General features: G+C 42.1%; 1 protein-coding gene across 3 annotated transcripts; it reads left to right on the top strand.

Moving 5' to 3' along the window:
- The first annotated feature begins 1,781 nt into the window (after positions 1 to 1,781).
- On the top strand, positions 1,782 to 20,088 carry clockb (clock circadian regulator b). 3 transcript variants are annotated; one of them, XM_061084299.1, is made up of 24 exons: positions 1,782 to 1,840; positions 3,957 to 4,036; positions 4,641 to 4,799; positions 5,018 to 5,106; positions 5,972 to 6,031; positions 6,305 to 6,453; positions 7,065 to 7,156; positions 7,428 to 7,517; positions 7,890 to 8,013; positions 8,174 to 8,287; positions 8,505 to 8,623; positions 8,985 to 9,067; positions 9,218 to 9,324; positions 9,438 to 9,585; positions 9,791 to 9,866; positions 10,104 to 10,248; positions 10,442 to 10,539; positions 10,654 to 10,824; positions 11,115 to 11,273; positions 12,589 to 12,783; positions 14,678 to 14,871; positions 14,991 to 15,120; positions 16,222 to 16,356; positions 16,637 to 20,088. In XM_061084299.1, the coding sequence occupies exons 4-24, from the start codon at positions 5,090 to 5,092 to the stop codon at positions 16,946 to 16,948; spliced, it is 2,718 nt and encodes a 905-aa protein (XP_060940282.1). In that variant the 5' UTR covers positions 1,782 to 1,840; positions 3,957 to 4,036; positions 4,641 to 4,799; positions 5,018 to 5,089; the 3' UTR covers positions 16,949 to 20,088. The 3 variants fall into 3 exon arrangements, with proteins under 3 accessions (XP_060940282.1, XP_060940298.1, XP_060940290.1); XM_061084315.1 differs by having other exon boundaries at positions 16,225 to 16,356; XM_061084307.1 differs by lacking the exon at positions 1,782 to 1,840 and adding an exon at positions 2,070 to 2,267.
- Positions 20,089 to 21,681: the final 1,593 nt, after the last annotated feature.

Here is a 21,681-nt window from a genome sequence, read left to right on the forward strand (position 1 = left end):
CTCCACTGTCACTTCCATTTTTCTATGTCACCTTGTTGTAGATGTTGTATTTAGGATTTTTTTTTGCTCTCATTTACTTTTTTATATATTCAACACTAACTAGCTAACAATTTTCAAAATAAAACAGAATAAATTCACATTTGTTATCAATATCCATACATCTTGATATTGTTTCTAGTGGGATAAATGTCATGTACTATTTAGTCATGTACTTCTGTCATCTTCATTTGACTTTTCTCTGAGTTCGGTTTAATAAATAAATATGGTCGCTAAGTGGGCAAAGGAGAAGAACATCTAATTGCATTACCCCTCATATAAAGGGCCCTAAGGTCAAACAGCACCACAATACAACTTTTACTTTAACAGCAGGTATTTATCTATAAATCTGTATTTATATTTGGCTTCAATACTGTTACTTCTGTCTTCCAATTATCTTATACCCAAAATATCTGTATTTTCAATATCTCCATTCGAAACATTCTTCTTTACTACAAGTTTGTAGTAGTTCTGCTGGCTGGACATTCATCTCACTGCAGTGAACTTTTTCTTGACCTATTTTGACCTTTTATTATTCTTATGCTCTCGTGTTTCACTGTTTTGCGCGCTCATGGATACCTACATCTCCCTCTGGATCAACTGAGTATCCATCCATCTCTTATATAAAGTCAGGGGAACCTCGACAGTGTGGCTGAAACGTCACTACCTGTGGGGCTTGTGATTGGAGGTCGATTAAAAAGGGGGAAACCCCTTTGCCATCAGGCAAGCTCCTCTCCCCCTGTCTCTTCCTCTACCCCTGTCTCTTCCTCTTCTCTCCCCCTGTCTCTTCCTCTCCTCTCCCTGTGTCTCTGGAGCTCCTCTCCCCGTGTCTCTGGAGCTCCTCTCCCCCCGTCTCTTCCTCTCCTCTCCCCCTGTCTCTTCCTCTCCTCTCTCCCTGTCTCTTTCTCTCCTATTCCCCTGTCCCTGGAGCTCCTCTCCCCTGTCTCTTCCTCTCCTCTCCCCCTGTCTCTTTCTCTCCTCTCCCCCTGTCTCTTCCTCTCCTCTCCCCTGTCTCTTTCTCTCCTCTCTCCCTGTTTCCTCCTCGCCTCTCTCCCTGTCTCTTTCTCTCCTATTCCCCTATCCCTGGAGCTCCTCTCCCCCCTGTCTCTTCCTCTCCCCCTGTCTCTTCCTCTCCTCTCCCTGTGTCTCTGGAGCTCCTCTCCCCGTGTCTCTGGAGCTCCTCTCCCCCCGTCTCTTCCTCTCCTCTCCCCCTGTTTCCTCCTCGCCTCTCTCCCTGTCTCTTTCTCTCCTATTCCCCTATCCCTGGAGCTCCTCTCCCCTGTCTCTTCCTCTCCTCTCCCCCTGTCTCTTTCTCTCCTCTCCCCTGTCTCTTTCTCTCCTCTCTCCCTGTTTCCTCCTTGCCTCTCTCCCTGTCTCTTCCTCTCCTTTCCCCCTATCTCTTTCTCTCCTCTCTCCCGGTCTCTTCCTCTCCTCTCCCCCTGTCTCTTTCTCTCCTCTCCCCCTGTCTCTTACTCTCCTCTCCCCTGTCTCTTCCTCTCCTCTCCCCCTGTCTCTTCCTCTCCTCTCCCCCTGTCTCTTCCTCTCCTCTCCCCCTGTCTCTTCCTCTCCTCTCCCCCTGTCTCTTTCTCTCCCTGTCTCTTCCTCTCCTCTCTCCCTGTCTCTTCCTCTCCTCTCCCCCTGTCTCTGGAGCTCCTCTCCCCGCTGCTGCTGCTACTACTGTACTTGCAAAATAGTGCGCCCTACTGTCTCCACTGCGCATGACAGTACTGTGGAGTAGGCCTCCTGTTTTCCTCCCCGGCCCCCGGAGTCCTCCTGGCCCCCACCGCCTGCCTGCACTGCTCCAGTAAGTAAAACACGAACCCGCTGTGGCTCATTCAAAAGGCAGCGATCTCTTCTCTCGGAGCCCCGGTCGTGCAGCTGTCCGGGCGGGGGACCGCGGTGCTCGGGGACCGGTGTGTGTGTGTTTCTGTCGCCGTGCGGAAGCGGTCGGACTGCCGCGGAGCTCGAGGGAGAGCAAGGCCCAGTGACCCACATTCAGAGCCCAGTGTGTGTGTGTGTGTGTGTGCGCGCGCACCCCTGTCACTGTTTGTGTGTGTGTGTGACTGTACGTGTATGTGTGTGTGTATATACATCTGCCGCGAAAATGTTTCCACCATCGCCGGGTTTGGACGCTTCTCCTCCGCGGACAGTCGCGTTTTTCTCGGACTCTGCCGGACGCTAGCCTCGGTGTCTCTCCCGCCGCGGAGCCGCTCGCTGCCGGAGGAGCCACGGTAACAATTCACCGAGTGTTTTCTCCTCAATGTCAGTGGTTGCGTGACAGCTCGATGCTCGGTGCTAGCCTGCACACACACACACATACATAAACACACACAGGCGCACGCACATACACACACACACACACACACACACACACACACACACACACACACACACACTCTCTAGTGTTTGCTGTAGTAAAGGTGAATGGGTTTACGGGTCGTCAGCGCGTCGTCGTGAGTGAAACGAGCACAGTTATTTCTCCCCCCCCCCCCCCCCCCCCGGTAGCAGAGGCTTAGTTAGCATGTGAGCTAACTCCATGTACTGCTTCTATCTCGGTTGTGTAACGAACACACCTGTGGTGCATTTAAACGTTAAAAAGATGTTTCCGTGCATTTGTCCTGAGCTTGTTGTTGTGGTGTGTGTCCGGGGGGGCGGGGGGGCTGCCATGTTGCCCACACACCAGTGTTGATTCATTGACAATGGCGTACAGTGGGGGAGAAGGAGCCCAGGGAAGGAGCCCAGGCTAATGAGGCTTCACTTATTGGGCATCAGGAGTGAATGGCTGCAGGTTTAAAGGCTGCTGGAGGCTCCAGAGCAGCTTCTGTACCTGCAGGTCGCTGCTGTCTCACATCAAACCTGGTGCATTAAGTGGGATCGTGCAATCAGAGGTTTTACTCTTCCCACTGTGACCTTCCTGACCACAGTCATATCTCACTGCTAAATCCTCTTATATGTGGTTTCAGTAGGATACAGTGGGATCCAGGTGCTGCTCTGCTGTCCCACCAGTGTCAGGGACTGCCTGACAACTTTGGGGAGACAGCACTTTCAGACCGTCCACAATGACAACATGTCTCCTGGTGTTGTGTTGTTTGTTATTTGTTGAACAATGTACTGTTCTACAGCTGCTTTAGAACTTTGGCCCAAGAACAGTATCCCCATGGGCACAGTAAAGTATATTTGGTTGATTTGATTTGACACATTTGCCAGATTGGTAAAATGTGGAGATTTGAAGAGGATGGAGAGAAATTTCACATTAATATTTACCTTTACTGGATGGATACTCTCTGCAGCATTGGGAAGAGGTCACATTGGCTCTTGCAAACCGAACAAAATTATACGTTGTTGAGAAAATAATCAGCTTATTAATAGATGTCAACAATAGAGCTGGAACAATTAGCCAATCATTCAACCATTAATCTGCAAATGTTGTTGTTTCAGTCATTTATTGTCCTGCAAACAAACCATGCATTGCTTAAAGTTTTACATGTGTGAGGATCTTCTGCTTTTCTGTGTTGTTTATGTCATTGTCAATTTTATGTGTTGTTGTTGTGGACTGGTGCTCAAACCTCATCTTGAGGTGAAGGGATTTTTATGCAATTATGTGACATTTTTCCCCCCAAACAATTGATTGCGCAATCCATAAGAATCAGTTACAGCTGAAATCTAATAGTAATACAAATATCTTTTTTGTTTTGAAATGTTTTTGGACAAAACTGTTATTTTATTGATGGGCATTTTCTATCAATATATTGACCAATCAATTCTAAGATGATTTTTGTGGTGGGATGCAGCCTTTAGCCTGTTTTCAACTTGCAGCAACGAACACGTTCCCTGTTGGCCTCCAGAATTTGCTTGCATGGTAAACAGTGGACACAGGCTGAGTGGCATGTTTGTTAGTCCATGGTTTTTTCATGTTGCAGGTGAGGTGTGGCTTACACGTGAGGGTTTGTTAGTGCCAGGAAGAACGGCTCCCTTCACGTGCAAGGAGTCCTCTGAGGAAGTAAGTCAAAATACATTTAATCACCATTCGAAAACACCTTCGAGTGTTACCAATGCTAATAATGCAATCATAAGAAGTTGTTCACACTTTCAACTGTATTAATTTATAAGATCTATTTTATTAGTTATTCATGGTTTGATTCTTTATTTAAGTTGTTCACAAATAAAGTATATGTAAAAATGAAAAATACATAATATAAAAAGTAAAATTGTCATTGGTTGTTTAAATGTGATCATCTACTGCACTGTGTGGTAGCTTGTTTGGGAAACAGATTTAATGATCAGTTGATCTGTTGCGTTGTGCTCCATCTAATGATAATTGACAAACTAGATCAACTGGTATTGTAAGTGAGTACTATTCTTCCAGGAAAAAGGCGTGGGTGAAAGGTCGGAAGGTTTATTGAGTTCATCCATTCCTTTTAGGTGTTAATTTCAGGTGTTTTCTTTCCTGTAAAGGATCTTTTAATATAATTTAATTCTACTTTGTTAGCTGCAGTTACATCTCATGGCTTTAGATGGATGATAAAAAAATTGCTAAAAGCTGTGCCCAGAATGAACCCAATGACCTAATGTGATTGCACTTTTTTCTCTGATTTCTCCCACAGGTTTAGTTCACCACTATGTCTCTCCTATGGTCCGACCCCCCCTCTTGACCCCGATGACCTTAACGCTGGTCTTGACTTTGGAGACAGCTTTGACCCCAAACCCTTTTTATGACCCCTGAGAAAAGACGTTAACTGGTCACGTGCATAAGCTGCAGTGGGGTGAGAAATAACCTCACACACTTCCATTCACACATGCAAAGCTGTGTTTTCCAGCTGAGTAAATAAAACTACACAATTTTAACACATTATCGCTAACAAAAGTTGCAACATATGTTATATAAAATTACTGTGTGCCGACCTATTCACTTATTCATGTTTGTAGTCTACTATATTTCATGATGGGAACTAATAGAATACTTGTTTTTCTGTCTCTCCAGGTGATCTTCCAAATGCCTACCTCACGCTTAAAGAGCAATTCACTCCAACCACAGCCCTGATCAGCAGCCACAATGACATCAAGCGTAGGGTATGCAATGAAATACACACACACACACATTGCACACTGTAGCAACCTAAAGTCCAAGTTAATGCCGTTTCAGTTCTACTTTTACAAGGTTTAGGTTTTTTCTATGAATACAGAAAGTTTGTTTTGTTTGTTGACCTACCTATTTACATACATGGTGGGGGAGGCGTAGATCTGGAACTGTAACATGTAGTTGAGTAAACACCTATGTGAAGTTGTCACTAAAGACTGAGTATTATAGGCATCATAAAAATGGTCTCTATGGTAGAACAGATTTATTGGATTTTGTTAGATAGCGACTGATAAAGTGGCCACTAAGGAGTTTATTGTGATTTATCATAAAGTGCTTGCATATAGACAAAATATGTCAAGATGTATGAGTTGGTTATTTATTGTCAAATACAATTGTTTAAGGAATTCTATCAATAATTGCAGGCCCAAATGGCAAAACTGATGTCTTGCTTTATTGTGCGATACCGTATTAAAATGTGGAATATGTTAAATTATAGTTTCAATCCGTACACTTCAAAGTGTTTGCATTGACCTACATTAATTGAAACGTAAGCAAGAACACGCCTTGTTGCACGAAAGCACTCGTAACCTCCTTGGCAAGCAAAACACATTCCTTCCGACTCTCTCTCTCTCTCTCTCTCTCTCTCTCTCTCTCTCTCTCTCTCTCTCTCTCTGTCTGCCTCACTCCTATTTTTTGTGTGACCCAAAAATAAACCCTGCTCCTGGCATGTAGGAATCCTCTTTTAGCCAACATCCGTCATTAACTATAATTAACAATGCATATCTGCTTTCAAACTGCCGACACATGTGCTCATGTGGTAAACTCTGAAATGTCTGTGTAATCTTTTCTCTCTAGGGATGATTGTAGCATCTTTGATGGGTTGATGGAAGAAGATGAAAAAGACAAAGCAAAACGGTGAGATAGATACAGACAACTAGTGCAGTATGGACCTCAGACCAAGACACCCATCATTCTGTTTAACATTACATGGTATTTAAAGCATTGTGTCATGAACAGACCTAGAGTATATTTAAACATGACTATTTCTAACCTCATTGTTTCCAGGTTCACGTGACAAAGTGGTTACACTGGCTCTTTTTCAAGCATGTTGTGTCACTTAATCTGCCAAAAGACAGAACAAAAACAAACCATTGTGAGTCTAATTCCACACTGTGCTTTGGATTGTAGCGTGTCCCGAAACAAGTCGGAGAAGAAGCGGAGAGACCAGTTCAATGTCCTCATCAAGGAACTCGGCACGATGTTGCCGGGCAACACCAGGAAGATGGACAAGTCCACCATCCTGCAGAAAAGCATCGACTTCCTGTGTAAACACAAAGGTCAGGGTCTTCTACCATCCTCACCTTCACTTCCTGTGTTTATGTTGAGCACCTCGCTGGGTGGACATTTTTTGTTTTATATTTAGCTTCACATTTCATGAACACTGCTGTTCCGGCTTGTTTACACCAATAAACTTGCAGTGTGTACTTTACTCTTAAATTAAGTTTAACCTCCTCACTGTGTATAGTCGACATATTATGTTTGTGTTATTGATAATCATACCATTCTTAAATTTTGTATATGTGCTGCTCTACATCGACATCCTCTCATTGTCTCTCTCCTCATAATCCTTTCTGAGCGCCTCCTGACTACAAGGATAACTTGTTGAAATATTTAATTACATCACATGGGTTACTGCTGTTATTGCTGCGCATGTTAATTAACAGACAGCTGCAACTGCTCTGGTACACTATGATCTGAGGTTGTGTTTAACTGCCTTGTTTTGACCTTGTGCATTCAATTATCGATACATTTTTACACCATGTTGTCCCGTGTTTTTGCCTGCTTTCTTTTGGTGTTGAGTCATCATGTTTTTTCTCAGAATTTCCCTGCAAGACTTGTATTTGATTCTATCTTTAAGTTCTTCCTCTCTCTATTTCTCCATCCTCAGAGATGGCAGCTCAGTCGGAGTCGAGTGAGATCAGGCAGGACTGGAAGCCTCCATTTCTCAGCAATGAAGAGTTCACACAGCTCATGCTGGAGGTCAGAAATCTAACAATTTGCAATGTATACCTGGAGACAACATATTTCCACTGTTTTATTACAGCTGAATTTCAGTTCTAACTCGCCTGAACAAATACATGCAGCTTTTTATTTTATTTAATTTTTTCCAGCTTAATTTTCTTTGGAATTACATATATAAATACGATTTAATTTAACCAAAGTCAAAGTTATGACAGCCTTCATCTTTTATGTATTCTCTTGCTGTAGACCAATGTATCACCCACTTTTTCTTCTTGTCTTACAATATTAGGCTCTGGATGGGTTCTTTATAGCAATGATGACTGATGGAAATATCCTCTACGTCTCTGAGAGTGTCACTTCCCTACTAGAACACCTACCGGTGAGTAACAGAGAATCTTATCTTTTTCCAGGTACAGTATGTAGTACTCATTGAGGTTATTGTAGAACAAGCTTGTTCAGATTTAACAAGGCAGAATGGCGTGTGTGTTAAATAAGTAGAGATGAATGACAAAGTGTTATTCAGCTTGGTGAACTTTAGTCAGCACTCTAAGCCTTGGCATGACTCTCCGAGTTCAGATAAAGCCCATGGGTCCACATGTATCCCTGAGAGTTTTTTTACAAAGACATCATAAAAGGAAGCAACATGACAGATGGGGTTTGATCTTTCTCTAGATGGGGTTTGATCTTTCTCCTGATTTGTGTGTGTTTGTGTTCGTCTTTGTTCTCATGCATGTGTATGTGTGTTCCACAGGCGGACTTGGTGGACCAGAACCTGTTAAACTTCCTGCCAGTTGGTGAACACTCCGATGTGTACAAGGCTCTGTCCACGCACCCCGGCGACCCCTCCGAGAGCGTTAACCCCGATTACCTGAAGAGTCAGTAACACTCATCACTTTAATTCTTAGAGCCTCAGTTAAATATTTTAAAAATACTGCCCTGTTTGTTGCTTTGGCATCTTTTTCACTGTTTGGTTTCAATTTCCTTCTTGTTCCTTGAAACATTTGTTTTTGTAACTTCTTAATTTTTTTTCTTTAGCTAAGAATCAAATGGAGTTCTGCTGCCATATGCTACGTGGGGCCATTGACCCCAAAGAACCCCCCATCTATGAATACGTTAAGTTCATCGGAAACTTCAAGTCACTCAACAACAGTAAGTCAAGTAAAAGGCGGCCATTTTTAGTTGTAGTCATTAATCAATTGGTATAAAATGTGAGATCAGGTAGAAGACAGGTGACAATTACGTCAAGTTAAAATATGTATATATTGGCTGTTTTGCATAACAACCATGGATTCCATGTCTTACCAATGGAGGCCTACAGAACCACATTAAACAGTTTAATCCCTGACTGTGTTCTCTGTTGTTGAAGTTCCCAACGTGAAGAGGAACGGTCTGGCAGGAGTCTTACAGCGGTCGCTAAAACCTGCTTTTGATGACCAGGTGTGCTTTGTAGCCACTGTTCGACTGGCCAAACCACAGTTTATTAAGGTACCCCCCCACACACACACACTAATGGAAAAGCACATAGTCATCACCTAATAATATCTAATGTTTCTGCTGTGGTTTTATGCCTGTGTGACTGCGTCAGACATATCCGGAGGCATTATGTTTTTAGGTGGTCCATCCTTTAACTCTTGTGAACTTGACCTAAAAGATACAATTATCAGATTTTTTCTGGTCATATTAACTATAACCTTATATTAATTTATTCTTCATTTACTTTATTATTTTAATGTCTTCACTGCATTAATTATAAGAGTGTGAACAGACATGGAAGTAAACTGAAAAATCGGTTCGCTGAGGCAAACAACTGCGAGATGTTGATTCTAGTTGTTTTTTCTATTTGCAGGAGATGTGTACAGTGGAGGAGCCCAATGAAGAGTTTACGTCTAGGCACAGTTTAGAATGGAAGTTCCTCTTTTTAGACCACAGGTAAACACACAATCACACGCCTGACACATGTTATCTCCATATTTACTACAGTGTCTGGCCAGCGGGGCAATTTTGAACTATGAACATTGTATTTACATGATATGTATTTCTATCAGATATTGTCCTATAATGTTGCCTTCTCTTCTTCAGAGCTCCCCCAATCATAGGTTACCTTCCTTTCGAGGTTCTGGGAACATCAGGGTATGACTATTACCATGTGGATGACCTGGAGACGCTAGCAAAGTGTCACGAACACTGTGAGTGCTCCTATTTATTTAATTATTTTTTTTAAATTCTTTGTAAAAGCCTTTCTCTGCTTGTTGTCACTAACACCTCTGCTCTCGTACACCTGCGTCTCTCTCCTGTTAAGTGATGCAGTACGGTAAAGGGAAGTCTTGCTACTACCGTTTCCTGACTAAAGGTCAACAGTGGATCTGGCTGCAGACACATTACTACATCACCTATCACCAGTGGAACTCTAGACCTGAGTTTATTGTCTGCACACACACAGTAGTCAGGTACTGCAGCTGAATCCAGTCTCATCTTCCCTTGTTTTAGGACATTTATCAATTTTTTTTGTTGCTATGATTAGATATTTTCAGACCATTATCTACTTTTATGATCTGTTTACTTGTGATGCAGCGTTTCTAAATTGTCTCCCAAACACAACATTGTTTCCATATATGTCGGTCTCTGACCTCCCTTTTTTTGTTCAAACTGCAGCTACGCAGAAGTGCGAGCAGAACAGCGCAGGGAACTTGGTATTGAGGAGACGAACACAGATGTCACTATGGATAAGGTGAGAAACTACTACCAGATATCACCTATACTTCTCAGAAATACATTATCCGTATTATTTAATAACAATAAACAAGAAAAAGATATGTGATATTTATAAAAAATAAATATAGATTTGTTGTTTGAGTTTTCTAATGTTCACTACACCAACCAGCTTTGTCATTTCCAACTATATTATGCCTGACTTTTGTTTTGAAAGGATCAGCCATCATGTCCATTTTTCCTCTGCTGTGTTTAGAGTCAAGACTCTGGCTCAGAGTCACAGGTGAATACATCAAGCCTCAAGAAGGCTCTGGAGCGATTTGACCGCAGCCCATCACCCTCAAGCTCCTCGCAGAGTTCCCATAAGTCCTCGACGCATGTCTCAGACAACACTTGCACTTGTAAGGACAGACACACCCTGCTTTGAATTTACATACATACAACTTTAAACTTATTTCTCTTAAAAGGAGCTATTGGCCCATCAGTTCATTGTGCTCATTTCAGTTTATTGGGATGTCGAGGCTCTGTAATATGATGATATGGTCAGCATGTTCTGATTAGGACTGAAGCTCATCAGCGATTCTTTCTCTGCAGCCTCCAAGCTACACATGGACACCGCCACACCTCCTCGGCAGTCAATAGCCTCCACCATGGAGATGACTTCACAGCGTCGCTCTTCCATCAGCAGCCAGGTGAGACTTCATAGGCTTAAAGCAGTTACAAATAGCAAACATAATGCAATGGGGTTTAGGTGAATTTATACATCAGATTTGTCATAATACTGTTGATCATGTGTGTATTTACAGTCAATGAGCTCTCAGACCACAAGCCAGAGTGTGACTCCAAGCATGATTACTCAACAACAACAACAGCAGCAGCAGCAGCAACAACAACAACAACGGCAACAGCTACAACAACAGCAACAACAACAGCAGCAACAACAACAGCAACCACAGCAGCTACAGACAAACGTACAGGTGAGAATGATGGCACTAAATTACTGTTTGGCTACTATCATTACATAATGTGGCGTTGAGTAAAGCAGAAACAATATGTGGATTGATTAAAAGTTTCAATTATAAATCAATGTATGACAATAATAAGCAGGTTGATCAACAATAATCATCATTCACTGTAGCCCTGCTGTGGAGTTTGATACCTGCTCATTACCAAGTGTTGAACATCACAGGTTGCTGCTTACCGCACACACACACTGGTGATACCCCTGAAGTATCTAACCTGCTCTTTTTTTCCTCTCCACCCACAGCCGGTGATTGAGTTCACGGCACAGGTGAACGCCATGCAGCACCTAAAGGACCAGCTGGAGCAGAGGACCAGATTGATCCAGTCCAACATCCAGAGGCAGCAAGAGGAACTCCGACACATTCAAGATCAGCTGCAGAGAGTCCAGGGACAGGGCATTCAGGTGAGATATAGACATATGATGGCTGTCAAGGCAGCAGCATTTTAAAATGTCAAACTTTGGCTTTCAACGCATTTAATTCAGGTCAAGTTTATGTCATTGTAGGTTTATTCATTATTTCTTTAGTTGACATATGCTCTTTAGCATTTGCTCATAACTTATTCACAACTTATTGTGCAGAGCTGCTGTCAGAGGCGTCAGTGACTCAGACTCATTAACACCCTGGCAGCTGGACAGAGATATTACCCTCCAAAGTTTTTGAGTAAGCTTCGCCCTTCCAACCAATCAGAAGAGGCCAAAGGGAGGGTTGGGATCTAGCGACTGTAAACCGATACACATACACGCTTATGGCTCCACTACTCCACTGGCACGAGGCTTCAAGCTAGTATTAGCTGCTGGATGACATATCTATGGCTGAGTCAAAGACCAGGAGGCTCATGACTCCTGCATTAGTCAAGACAGTGAGCAAGAAGCATTATTAATGTATGCTTGTAACCATGCATACCAGCACTTTACAAATAACTAGAAGCTCATATGTCTTATAACTATATTGTATTTGCAATCAGATACATACTCGGATACCATGTTCACAGACATTCTCTGCCAACTGTTTACATAACAAAATATAAATTTTCTAATATAGTTGAAAGCAAGATTTGATACTGTACAGCAACTGAATGAAATGCATCACTCTGTGGATCTGCACTTAATTTGCCTGTTTATAGATAATGGCTCACTACCTATGCCTGATTTTTCATATAAAGATATCTGCCATATTTCTTGAGAAATTCCCACAAATGTTTAAAAAATATATAATAAATTCAAATAAAATAATTTAATACACCAAAAGTTAGCAGGTTCTTTTGTGACACCTTTTGCCACCTTCTACCAAGTTTCAAGAAAGTGGTCCAGTAGTTTTTGCAAACAGACAGATAAACAGACAATGAAAACATAACCTTTTTGGTGGAGATAATAAACAAGAGAGCTACTTCAGTCTATTGTAAAGTTTACTTTTTACTTTACTGTCAGCATAACTACATACTTACCTTTTTAAAAAGTAATTTCTCTTGTCAAATCAATCACAAGCTCAGCAGCGACATTTATATTTCTCCCCATGATTGTTTTCAATTGTATAAGTATTCAGTTACTCAAACAAAACTGGCATTCTGTGTCTCTTTTAAAAAAGATCAGTCAGTTTATCTTGTTTAGTCTTTTCCTGTTGAATTGTACCAAGCTTACCTGACCTAGATCAGGACTGCAATCATGCATTATGTATACACACACAGACCACTGAGGGTGTTTCATTTGATCTCGACAGATGTTGCTGCAGCAGCAGGGTGGAGCGATGAACGTGCAGCTCCCTCAGGTGGGGACGGTCCAACAAACAACTTCTTTGACCAATCAGGTCCATCAAACGATGATTAACCCCATCCAATCGGGAACTCAGCAGCTCACCATCCAGCAGCAGGCGCCTGCCCCCCAGCAAAGCTTACAGCAGCCGATCCTCACACAGGTGGGACAGAAACACACACACTCACGCACAGCACACGCACACACACGCTCAGTCAGTCAGTCAGTCAGTCAGTCAGTCAGTCAGTCAGTCAGTCAGTCAGTCAGTCAGTCAGTCAGTCAGTCAGTCAGTCAGTCAGTCAGTCAGTCAGTCAGTCAGTCAGTCAGTCAGTCAGTCAGTCAGTCAGTCAGTCAGTCAGTCAGTCAGTCAGTCAGTCAGTCAGTCAGTCAGTCAGTCAGTCAGTCAGTCAGTCAGTCAGTCAGTCAGTCAGTCAGTCAGTCAGTCAGTCAGTCAGTCAGTCAGTCAGTCAGTCAGTCAGTCAGTCAGTCAGTCAGTCAGTCAGTCAGTCAGTCAGTCAGTCAGTCAGTCAGTCAGTCAGTCAGTCAGTCAGTCAGTCAGTCAGTCAGTCAGTCAGTCAGTCAGTCAGTCAGTCAGTCAGTCAGTCAGTCAGTCAGTCAGTCAGTCAGTCAGTCAGTCAGTCAGTCAGTCAGTCAGTCAGTCAGTCAGTCAGTCAGTCAGTCAGTCAGTCAGTCAGTCAGTCAGTCAGTCAGTCAGTCAGTCAGTCAGTCAGTCAGTCAGTCAGTCAGTCAGTCAGTCAGTCAGTCAGTCAGTCAGTCAGTCAGTCAGTCAGTCAGTCAGTCAGTCAGTCAGTCAGTCAGTCAGTCAGTCAGTCAGTCAGTCAGTCAGTCAGTCAGTCAGTCAGTCAGTCAGTCAGTCAGTCAGTCAGTCAGTCAGTCAGTCAGTCACTCACTCACAAAAACACACTCACTCACTCACAAAAACACACTCACTCACTCACAAAAACACACTCACTCACTCACAAAAACACACTCACTCACACGCACACACACAGAGCACACATAGGGATACTCCTTTCTTTATGCCAATTCAGGTCAGAACAAAATGTCCCGACTGTATTTTGCATGATTTACAACTTGTGCATGATGGATTTCCAATATGATCATCTGTCGTCCTCAGATAAATTGGCCATATTTGTAACTTAAAAAATGCTAAATTCAAGGTCCCCTTCAATCAGTAGTGTTGGTCACATTTATGTGGAGATTATCTGAAGATCTAGAGACCGTACTGTTTTGTAGAGTTGTAACAGGAAGTGCCACAGGGGATGCTGTGTGTTTAATCATGTGAGAGGCTCACAGGACACTCACAGGAACATCCAAGTCTTGTAAAGCATTCATAGTCGTGTGCGACCATCCCTGTATGCTCTTTTATTACAAAAATATTTATAAAGTAAGCCAGATATGGGTCGTCTTTGTCTTCTTGGCACGGCTGCAGTAAAACCTTTTCCTTTCCATTATCTATTGCATAGACATCTTGCTACTGCAGAATGAAACAATGTGATGATAGTTCTGGATTTTTTACCTCAATTAATTTGTATTCACTGTATACTGTTTGTTTTGTGTTTTATGTTTAGTTGAAACTGGCATTGCAGAATCTTTCTTCTGGCAGTGAAAATAATTACATAAACAGGACTCTCCATGAGGAAAAGCCAAACCAGTGGTCGTCCACATGTTTCCTAGATATTCCTCTGAAAACCTTCACCATGCTCCTAGTTAGCTTACTCCATCTCCATCACTACGATTGCTCCCCTCTTTAGCTCTGGCAAACCAATCATTACTCTTTGATATGAAATACATCCCTACTAGGAGTTGAGCACAGGAATGTGATTACAGACCAGATTTAAAACTCTGCAATTTACCTAGCACCGTTTGGCTTAATCAGCATTGAATAAACGTGTCGACTGGCTTGGGATTGAATACAAGTAATTGGACTTGTACTAATGTAAAATCAAACAGGGAAAACTGCAGTAATTCCCCAAATATATTTATAGAAATTCATGTCATGTCCTTCCAATCTTCTCCACTTTGCCCATCTGCAGCCCCAACGTCAGCCCCAGCAACCTGCCCTGCCTCAGCCCCAGACCCAGGGCTCTGTATCTGCCCCACTGTACAACACCATGATGATTTCCCAGCCCGGGCAGCCCAACGTGCTGCAGATCAGCACCAACCTGCCGCAGAACAACACACCACAGGGCACAACCGTGGCCACCTTCACACAGGACCGACAGATACGGTATGAAGACTGCTCCTTAATAACCAAGCTGTTCACCAGAATATTTAACATGCTGTATTATTTGTGGATGCTGAAATGCATTGTTTGTTATTGTTTTTTTTTCTTCTCACACGCTCCAGGTTCCCAGCAGCGCAACAGCTGGTGACCAAGCTGGTGACGGCACCAATGGCATGTGGGGCAGTCATGGTGCCCACATCCATGTTCATGGGACAGGTGGTCACCGCATACAACCCCTTTGGTGGGCAACAGGTAAGAACAAAGCCATGACTCACCGAGGAACTGAAGAAACAGATCCGGGGCCTCATTAATAATGTTGCCTACGCATCTTTCAGACCCCATTTTGTGTGTACATCCCTTCTCATGCAAAGAATAGGATCTATAACAACATACTTGACGGGATAATGTGCGCACTTCATAAACTGTTTTCACCTGTAAACTTCAATTTCCAAATGAGGTCCCAGAGTTGAGGTTAGGACACGACTGATGTGTGAAGTAATTGGTCCGATTGCTGTAAAAGTAAATACTGTGATGACACTCATGCGTTGTGCAGCATGATGGATGCACTGGCCCATGATGATGACTGAATCATCAGCTGATATAGAATCTATTGAGCTCTGATCTTGGATCTTTGTGCTAAACTGAGTCCAGTATCAGTCAGACCGACCGATGGAACTGAACCATCCCAGTTCCATCTCAGATTCTTCCCCCTCTGGGTTAATAAGCCGACAGGTGTGCGTTCGATATGAATAATTTCTACTTCTCTGCTCAAAGTCAATTTCGGAAATACAATTATTCTGTTCAATTTTATAGATAGAAGATATCACAGCTGTTTCTAAATGTATTAATCCTGCATTAAAATACGAACAGGTGATGCAACAAGTCCCTTTGTTGATTTTTGTATTTGCACTATTCCTCTGGATAAATGAAGTCCTGAAATTATTATCATAGTGGTATTTGAGATTGAGAAGAAGAAGTTGCTAAATTATATTAAATAAGAAAACATACTGTAGAATACTCTGAGTGGTCTGAATGAAGTTCAAAAACAGATTAAATCTATTTCCTTTGGCTATTAAGAAATTTTAAAGAAAACGTTTTGCTCTTTAAGGTGGCTTGTTATACTCATTTTTTTTTCATATTTATATTTCCTGTACAAAATATCCTTAAAATTTGAGTCCTTAGAGAATCGATTGTGACATCATAATCAGTAGTATCAGTGATGTCAGTGAAACGTAATCCAAAGGACTCCAAAAGCACAAAATGGACTTTAATATTCCAAACAAAACTTAATTAATTTGTCCTCCTTGTTTTGATTATATGTCCTGTTCTGTGTTAACATCTTTGTCACTTCAGCAGGCAGGCCAGACCCAGACCCTTACTCTGCAACCGGCCCAACCGACTCAAGGTCAGCCTGATGGCCAAAACCAAACAGCTATGGTGGCTCAGAGCGGCCAGCAGGGACAGCAACAACAACAGCAATTTCTACAGGTACCAGTAGAGGGCAGCAAATACTATTGCTTTAAACAAGTGTCTTTTATACAGTGTAAACAATGTTTTTTTATCCATATTATCGTTGAATCACTATATCTGTGATCATTATAAGCGGTTTCCACTATACAAGGAATCATTTTATTAGGAATTTATTGTATTTATTTGTAATTGTTTGTGTATGTAAGTGTTTTGCATAGGGAGAAAGGGCTTTATTGATTAGAAAGGATGAAAAGCATTATTTGTTTCATATTCTAATATTGTTGCACTGTTCTGTCAGGGCACTCGTCTTCTTCATAGTAACCAGTCTACCCAGCTGATTCTGCAGGCAGCTTTCCCACTCCAACAACAGGGCACATTCACCCAGGCGACACACCAACAGCAAACACAGCAGCAACAACAACAACAGCAGCAACAACAACAACAGCAGCAACAGCAGCAACAACAGCAGCAACAGCAGCAGCAAAGGCAACAACAGCAGCAACAATCTCACCACCAGAGGCACCAGCAGCAGCTAAAACCACAGCCCCAGAAACAGCAGAAAGCTCCATCGTCGCACAGAACTGACAGCGTCAGCAGCCAACCCCAGTAAAGTCTGGAGGAAACAGTTCAAACCTGGGGAAGTGAAACTGTTGAGAGATTTGCTGCCCACATTTGCTCTTGTCGTGTGGCTGCTGCAAACTTCCTTTTCCCCTAAAACCGTCACCCTCCCTTCCTCCGACCGAAAGAAACAAATCATAGGAAAGAGGAACGAGTCCACCAGGAACTCACTGAGGATTGTCACCATGGCAACAAGACGGATTAAATCCCCTTTTCCCTCACTTCAGGCGGTGCAGTGAGGGAACTCAATTCTCAGTGGAAACCCCACAAAAATTCTGAGAATACCTTATCACCACGGTAACGACAGACTTTTAAAATGTGTTTCAAAGTGTACAGATTTACTGTATGATAAAAAAAGAAAACATGTAAATATCAAGTATAGCCTAACAGGAAACAGAAATGTAGTATTTTATATGATTGCATGGAAAGAATAACTGTAAGCTTTTATTAGTCGCTTTTGAAAATTGAATTTTTACTTTGTTCTGGTCAAATACGGAGCAACGATGTGCTCTTCAAGAACCTCTGCTCTTCCCCCCACGTCTCTTAAGAAAACAAAAGCAAAAAAAAGGCCAGATTATGGCTTTAAAGTTCTGTCAGTTTGTTTGAAAAATGGTTGGGCTTGGGGTTTTTTGTGAAAGTTTGTTAAACTGTCTCTGAGACAATATGGCTCTTTTTAAACTTTGTAATCACACATTATATTTGGCAAGAAACAAGATTACAGTTGAACTGAATTATTTGCGGTAAGATCACTGTACGTATAACGGGTTTAGTGATTCCAAGTGCCAATAACATAGTCGATTTATGTTTTAGTTTTTTTTCTCGAGCAGACTATTCAAAGGCGTATATATTTTTCAGCAAAATATTACCCCTAATAGATTTAATGCGTGTGTATATAGTAGGGATTATTTTTTAACAGAGAGCCCTATACATAACAAACAGTATATCCTCAACCTCCTGAAACTTTAGCACTTGATGTGGCTGTGTACAGTAAATCACTGTCCAGACCTAGTTGTTTGTAATCTGTGGTGTGATTCTGTGAGATAATGTGCGTTTTTTTGGGAATACAATCTTTGTGTGGGTGTGTGTGCATGAGAATGTGTGTGGTTGGTTGTGTGTGTCTGTCGCCCCTCGTGTCTTACAATAAATGACTTAGTAATGGTTTTGAAGTTGCTGGATGGTACTTGTATTCTCAGGAATGTGGAAAGTTTTGCTTCTGCCTCAGTCTGGAACCAGAACAGGAAGGATTAGACAGTGATGCTGCAAAGACCAGAGGAAGAAGTGTCCGCGACGGGCGTGGTTATCTAATCCGAACCAGATTTCCTAGAGCCATCATAGTTTCGTTATTAAGTAGAAGTGCAGGTTGAATTCTCCAAAGAGTGGAGTGGAAGAATATATATATATAAATATATATATACAGTTTTTATTGTTGAGATAAAATAGAGAAAAAATGTAAAGGAACAGTATTTTTTTTTTCCAGCGGACTTTGTTGCACCAGCGAACCTCTCTCGGTCTTCTGTATTATCAGTGTTGTATCCTCTGTCTCTCTTCCTAGGCCTCAGAAACCCTCATGCAGTTCAGTTCGCTCATGTCACAGTTCTCAACAGCAGTTAAAAAAGCAGGAATGAACCTAGGTCCGTTTGGAATGAAACGGAAGTGGGCTTATCCCCTGCACTACAGTCGTAAAGCCATATCAAACAGAAAAGCCTTGGATTGGAGGAAGTGAAGTGGTCGGTAATGGAGCATTTAGAATGTGTTGTTTTGTCTCCCAGTGTAGTTAAAACTGCGTGTGTGCCTGTGAGTGTGTGTTTGTATGAATATAGTGTGTCCTCTTCTTGATCTTTCTTCTTGTATCACTCGGGGGTCAGCATTGGTTTCCCCTGGAGATAGCCAATCAGTTCTTGCGTTGCAGTATAAAGAAATAATTGTAATATTCAAGAAACTTCCTCTCCGGTTGGGTTCAGTGTTCTGAAAGCCCATGAGTGGGACAGCTCAGCTTGAATACATGTGTGTGTGTGTATGTGTGGGAGTGTATGGGAGAGAATGAGTGTGCGTGTGCATGTTAATTGTCACTGTAACCCAGTATATTTTCATATGGAAATGTGTGTGTGTGTGTTTCTGTGATTGGAAAAGGATGCATGTGAGGTAATGCAGAGCATTGGTCACCTGTCGGGCTAAGACAGGCAGCGTTATTGTTTTACATTGACAGTCTGCTCGACAAGAACTTATCACAATAACTACACATCAGACCAGTCTGGAGCAGTGACCCTAAGAATAGTAACGTTTAAAAATATATGTGTGACATACAGGGTCAAATCCTCCTCCTGTTTTTCCACAACAAATAGATTTCTAACTGAGGGTCGTACTATTCAAACCAGGTCTTCCACTCATCACATAGCATATATATATATATAGATCCTCTATAGACTAGTTTGTGTTGAAAGCATCACTCTGAAGGGTCATGTTGAAACCTTTATAGTTTGTGTCACTGATACCCAGCCCAAAGAATGTAAAGGTGTGTTAAAGAGACTCATGGATGTTGTAACTGTTGATTTATGGAGAACCCATGACAGGCTTTGTGATGAAGGAAAACAAGGGGTGTGGAAAAAACAAATCTCTAACGGCAAGAATCCACACTGAACCACAATCTTATTTACAAGCTTTGCATTGTAAAGGAACGCCTGAATGTTTCACCAATACCAACTTTGTGTTTCTGTCTTTTCTCAAGAATAATGTTTTGACAACATCTGGTTGGGATGAAAAAATAAATAAAAGAGTTTGAGGTGTAGGATATTGGAAAATGGGACGACACTGACAAGGAAGCGAGACCCCGCCCCTCCACACAGGTCACTTTTCCCACGACACAAATTTGGTTCTAAAGAGTTCTAGTTCTAGTATAATTCTGTACACATACACAAAGCTACGTACACCGGTATTCAGTGTAAAACGGTGCTATGCTCACCTGTACTGTATGTATATCCCTCATTCTGCTCTTGAACTGTGATCCTTTATATACCCCAAAGTCCAATGTAATAATCAATATTTTGAAGCAAAAATGTTTGCTATTATTATAATCCCCCCCCCTCCCCTCTTGGTCATTTTGAAAATAAAAACAGTTGCAAATATTATACCTGACACACGTCTGCTGCCTTTCTGTTGTGTTTGCGTCTATAAGCCGAGCTGATGGTGTGGCTCCCCAGAAGTTCCACAACCGATGATGGGATGTAATTCAAATTTCTTTTCTTTGTTTGATTAACGACTCAAATATTGGATGACTCCATGAGGTTTGGTGCAGATGTCCTTCCAGGTCCTCAAAATGAGTTTAATCAGGTCAGTATGTTTATTTGTGCCATCCTTACAGCTCTGCTTTGTCTGGTGCTGTTAGACAAAGGCTTATCAACATACCAAACTAAAATGGCGTACTTTTCTATTAAACATTAGCGTATTCGTTTTATTATCACGGTGACATTAGCCTTGATAAAACCTCAAGTAATTTTATCCAGTAGGCCGTTTATGTTGAGTATTGATTAACAAAACTTTGACCCTTGAGTCCAAGTGCCCATTTCACCCAATTCCATCATGGTGCTCCTGAGATACCGTGAATTCTCAAGACAATGTATATAAAGATGACAATGTGTCTCAGCTTCCTCCCACTATCCAGAAATGAAGCCAAAATATCCTAGATACGAAGGCGGCCACCTTGCACATTTGGAGCCAGAGTGCACAGTAGCACTGGATGGAGTCGGGGGAGCGAGGTACTTGGTGAGTCTGTCTCAACTGTCTATGTCAAATGTCCCCTAATTTTTATAGCATCAAATAACTGATCAAAAGCAAACTTACTGGAAAAACACTTGAACAAGCATCAGTGTGAACTACATAAAATGATTATTATTATTATGATTATAAATTTGACTTTTTAGTTTGTTGAGATCCCATCCACTAACATGGAGGAGGCAGAATTTCTGACCTCAAGCTTTGGCTTGCCTTATGGGAAGCAGTCATGTCATCCATGTTTCAAGTCTATGCTCGAGGGTGGGACAGAAAACGTGAAAGCATAAAAATGACAAAGGAATCGGACGCGTTGCAGTCGTCCTACCATCACAGGTACTTTATTATCACAAGTCAACCAACTGTATCAAAACTGCAAGAACCTCAAAACCAGTGTACATTAGCTCCGCTTTGGCTGCCCTCACCACAACAACTGTGTCATAACCAAATGCATCATTCAGTGTTTCAAAACAAAAACAGAAATCTAAAGGCACATCTCTATCTTATTTACATTGCATACATGTTTGACATAAATCAAGTAAAAAGAGCACACGATCACGTGGCCACAGTGGCTTCGCTAAAGAGACCAAACTAAAGCTATCCCTAAAATACATATACAGCAAAACACCAAATAGTTTCATACAAGTCACAGTATTCAAAGCCACAACTCTGCTGTCTGCTGTCCCCAAGGCATTTAAAGATGTGATCAAAGGCTGAATGTGAGCCAAAATGTCTCCCGCTGCTGATGTATCTGATGGTCAGTGCTCGAGTCTGCTTGATATAGACATGCACCTGAAATCTGAAATACCTACCACAGAGATCAATACGCCGATGGGAAGATTAGATAGAGGTCAATACTTGGAGCTCAGTGCAGCGTTGTATACATACTGTGTGTGTGTGTGTGTGTGTGTGTGTGTGTGTGTGTGTGTGTGTGTGTGTGTGTGTGTGTGTGTGTGTGTG

The sequence above is a fragment of the Limanda limanda genome, chromosome 2 (assembly GCF_963576545.1).
Source record: "Limanda limanda chromosome 2, fLimLim1.1, whole genome shotgun sequence".
Taxonomy (NCBI): Eukaryota; Metazoa; Chordata; class Actinopteri; order Pleuronectiformes; family Pleuronectidae; genus Limanda; species Limanda limanda.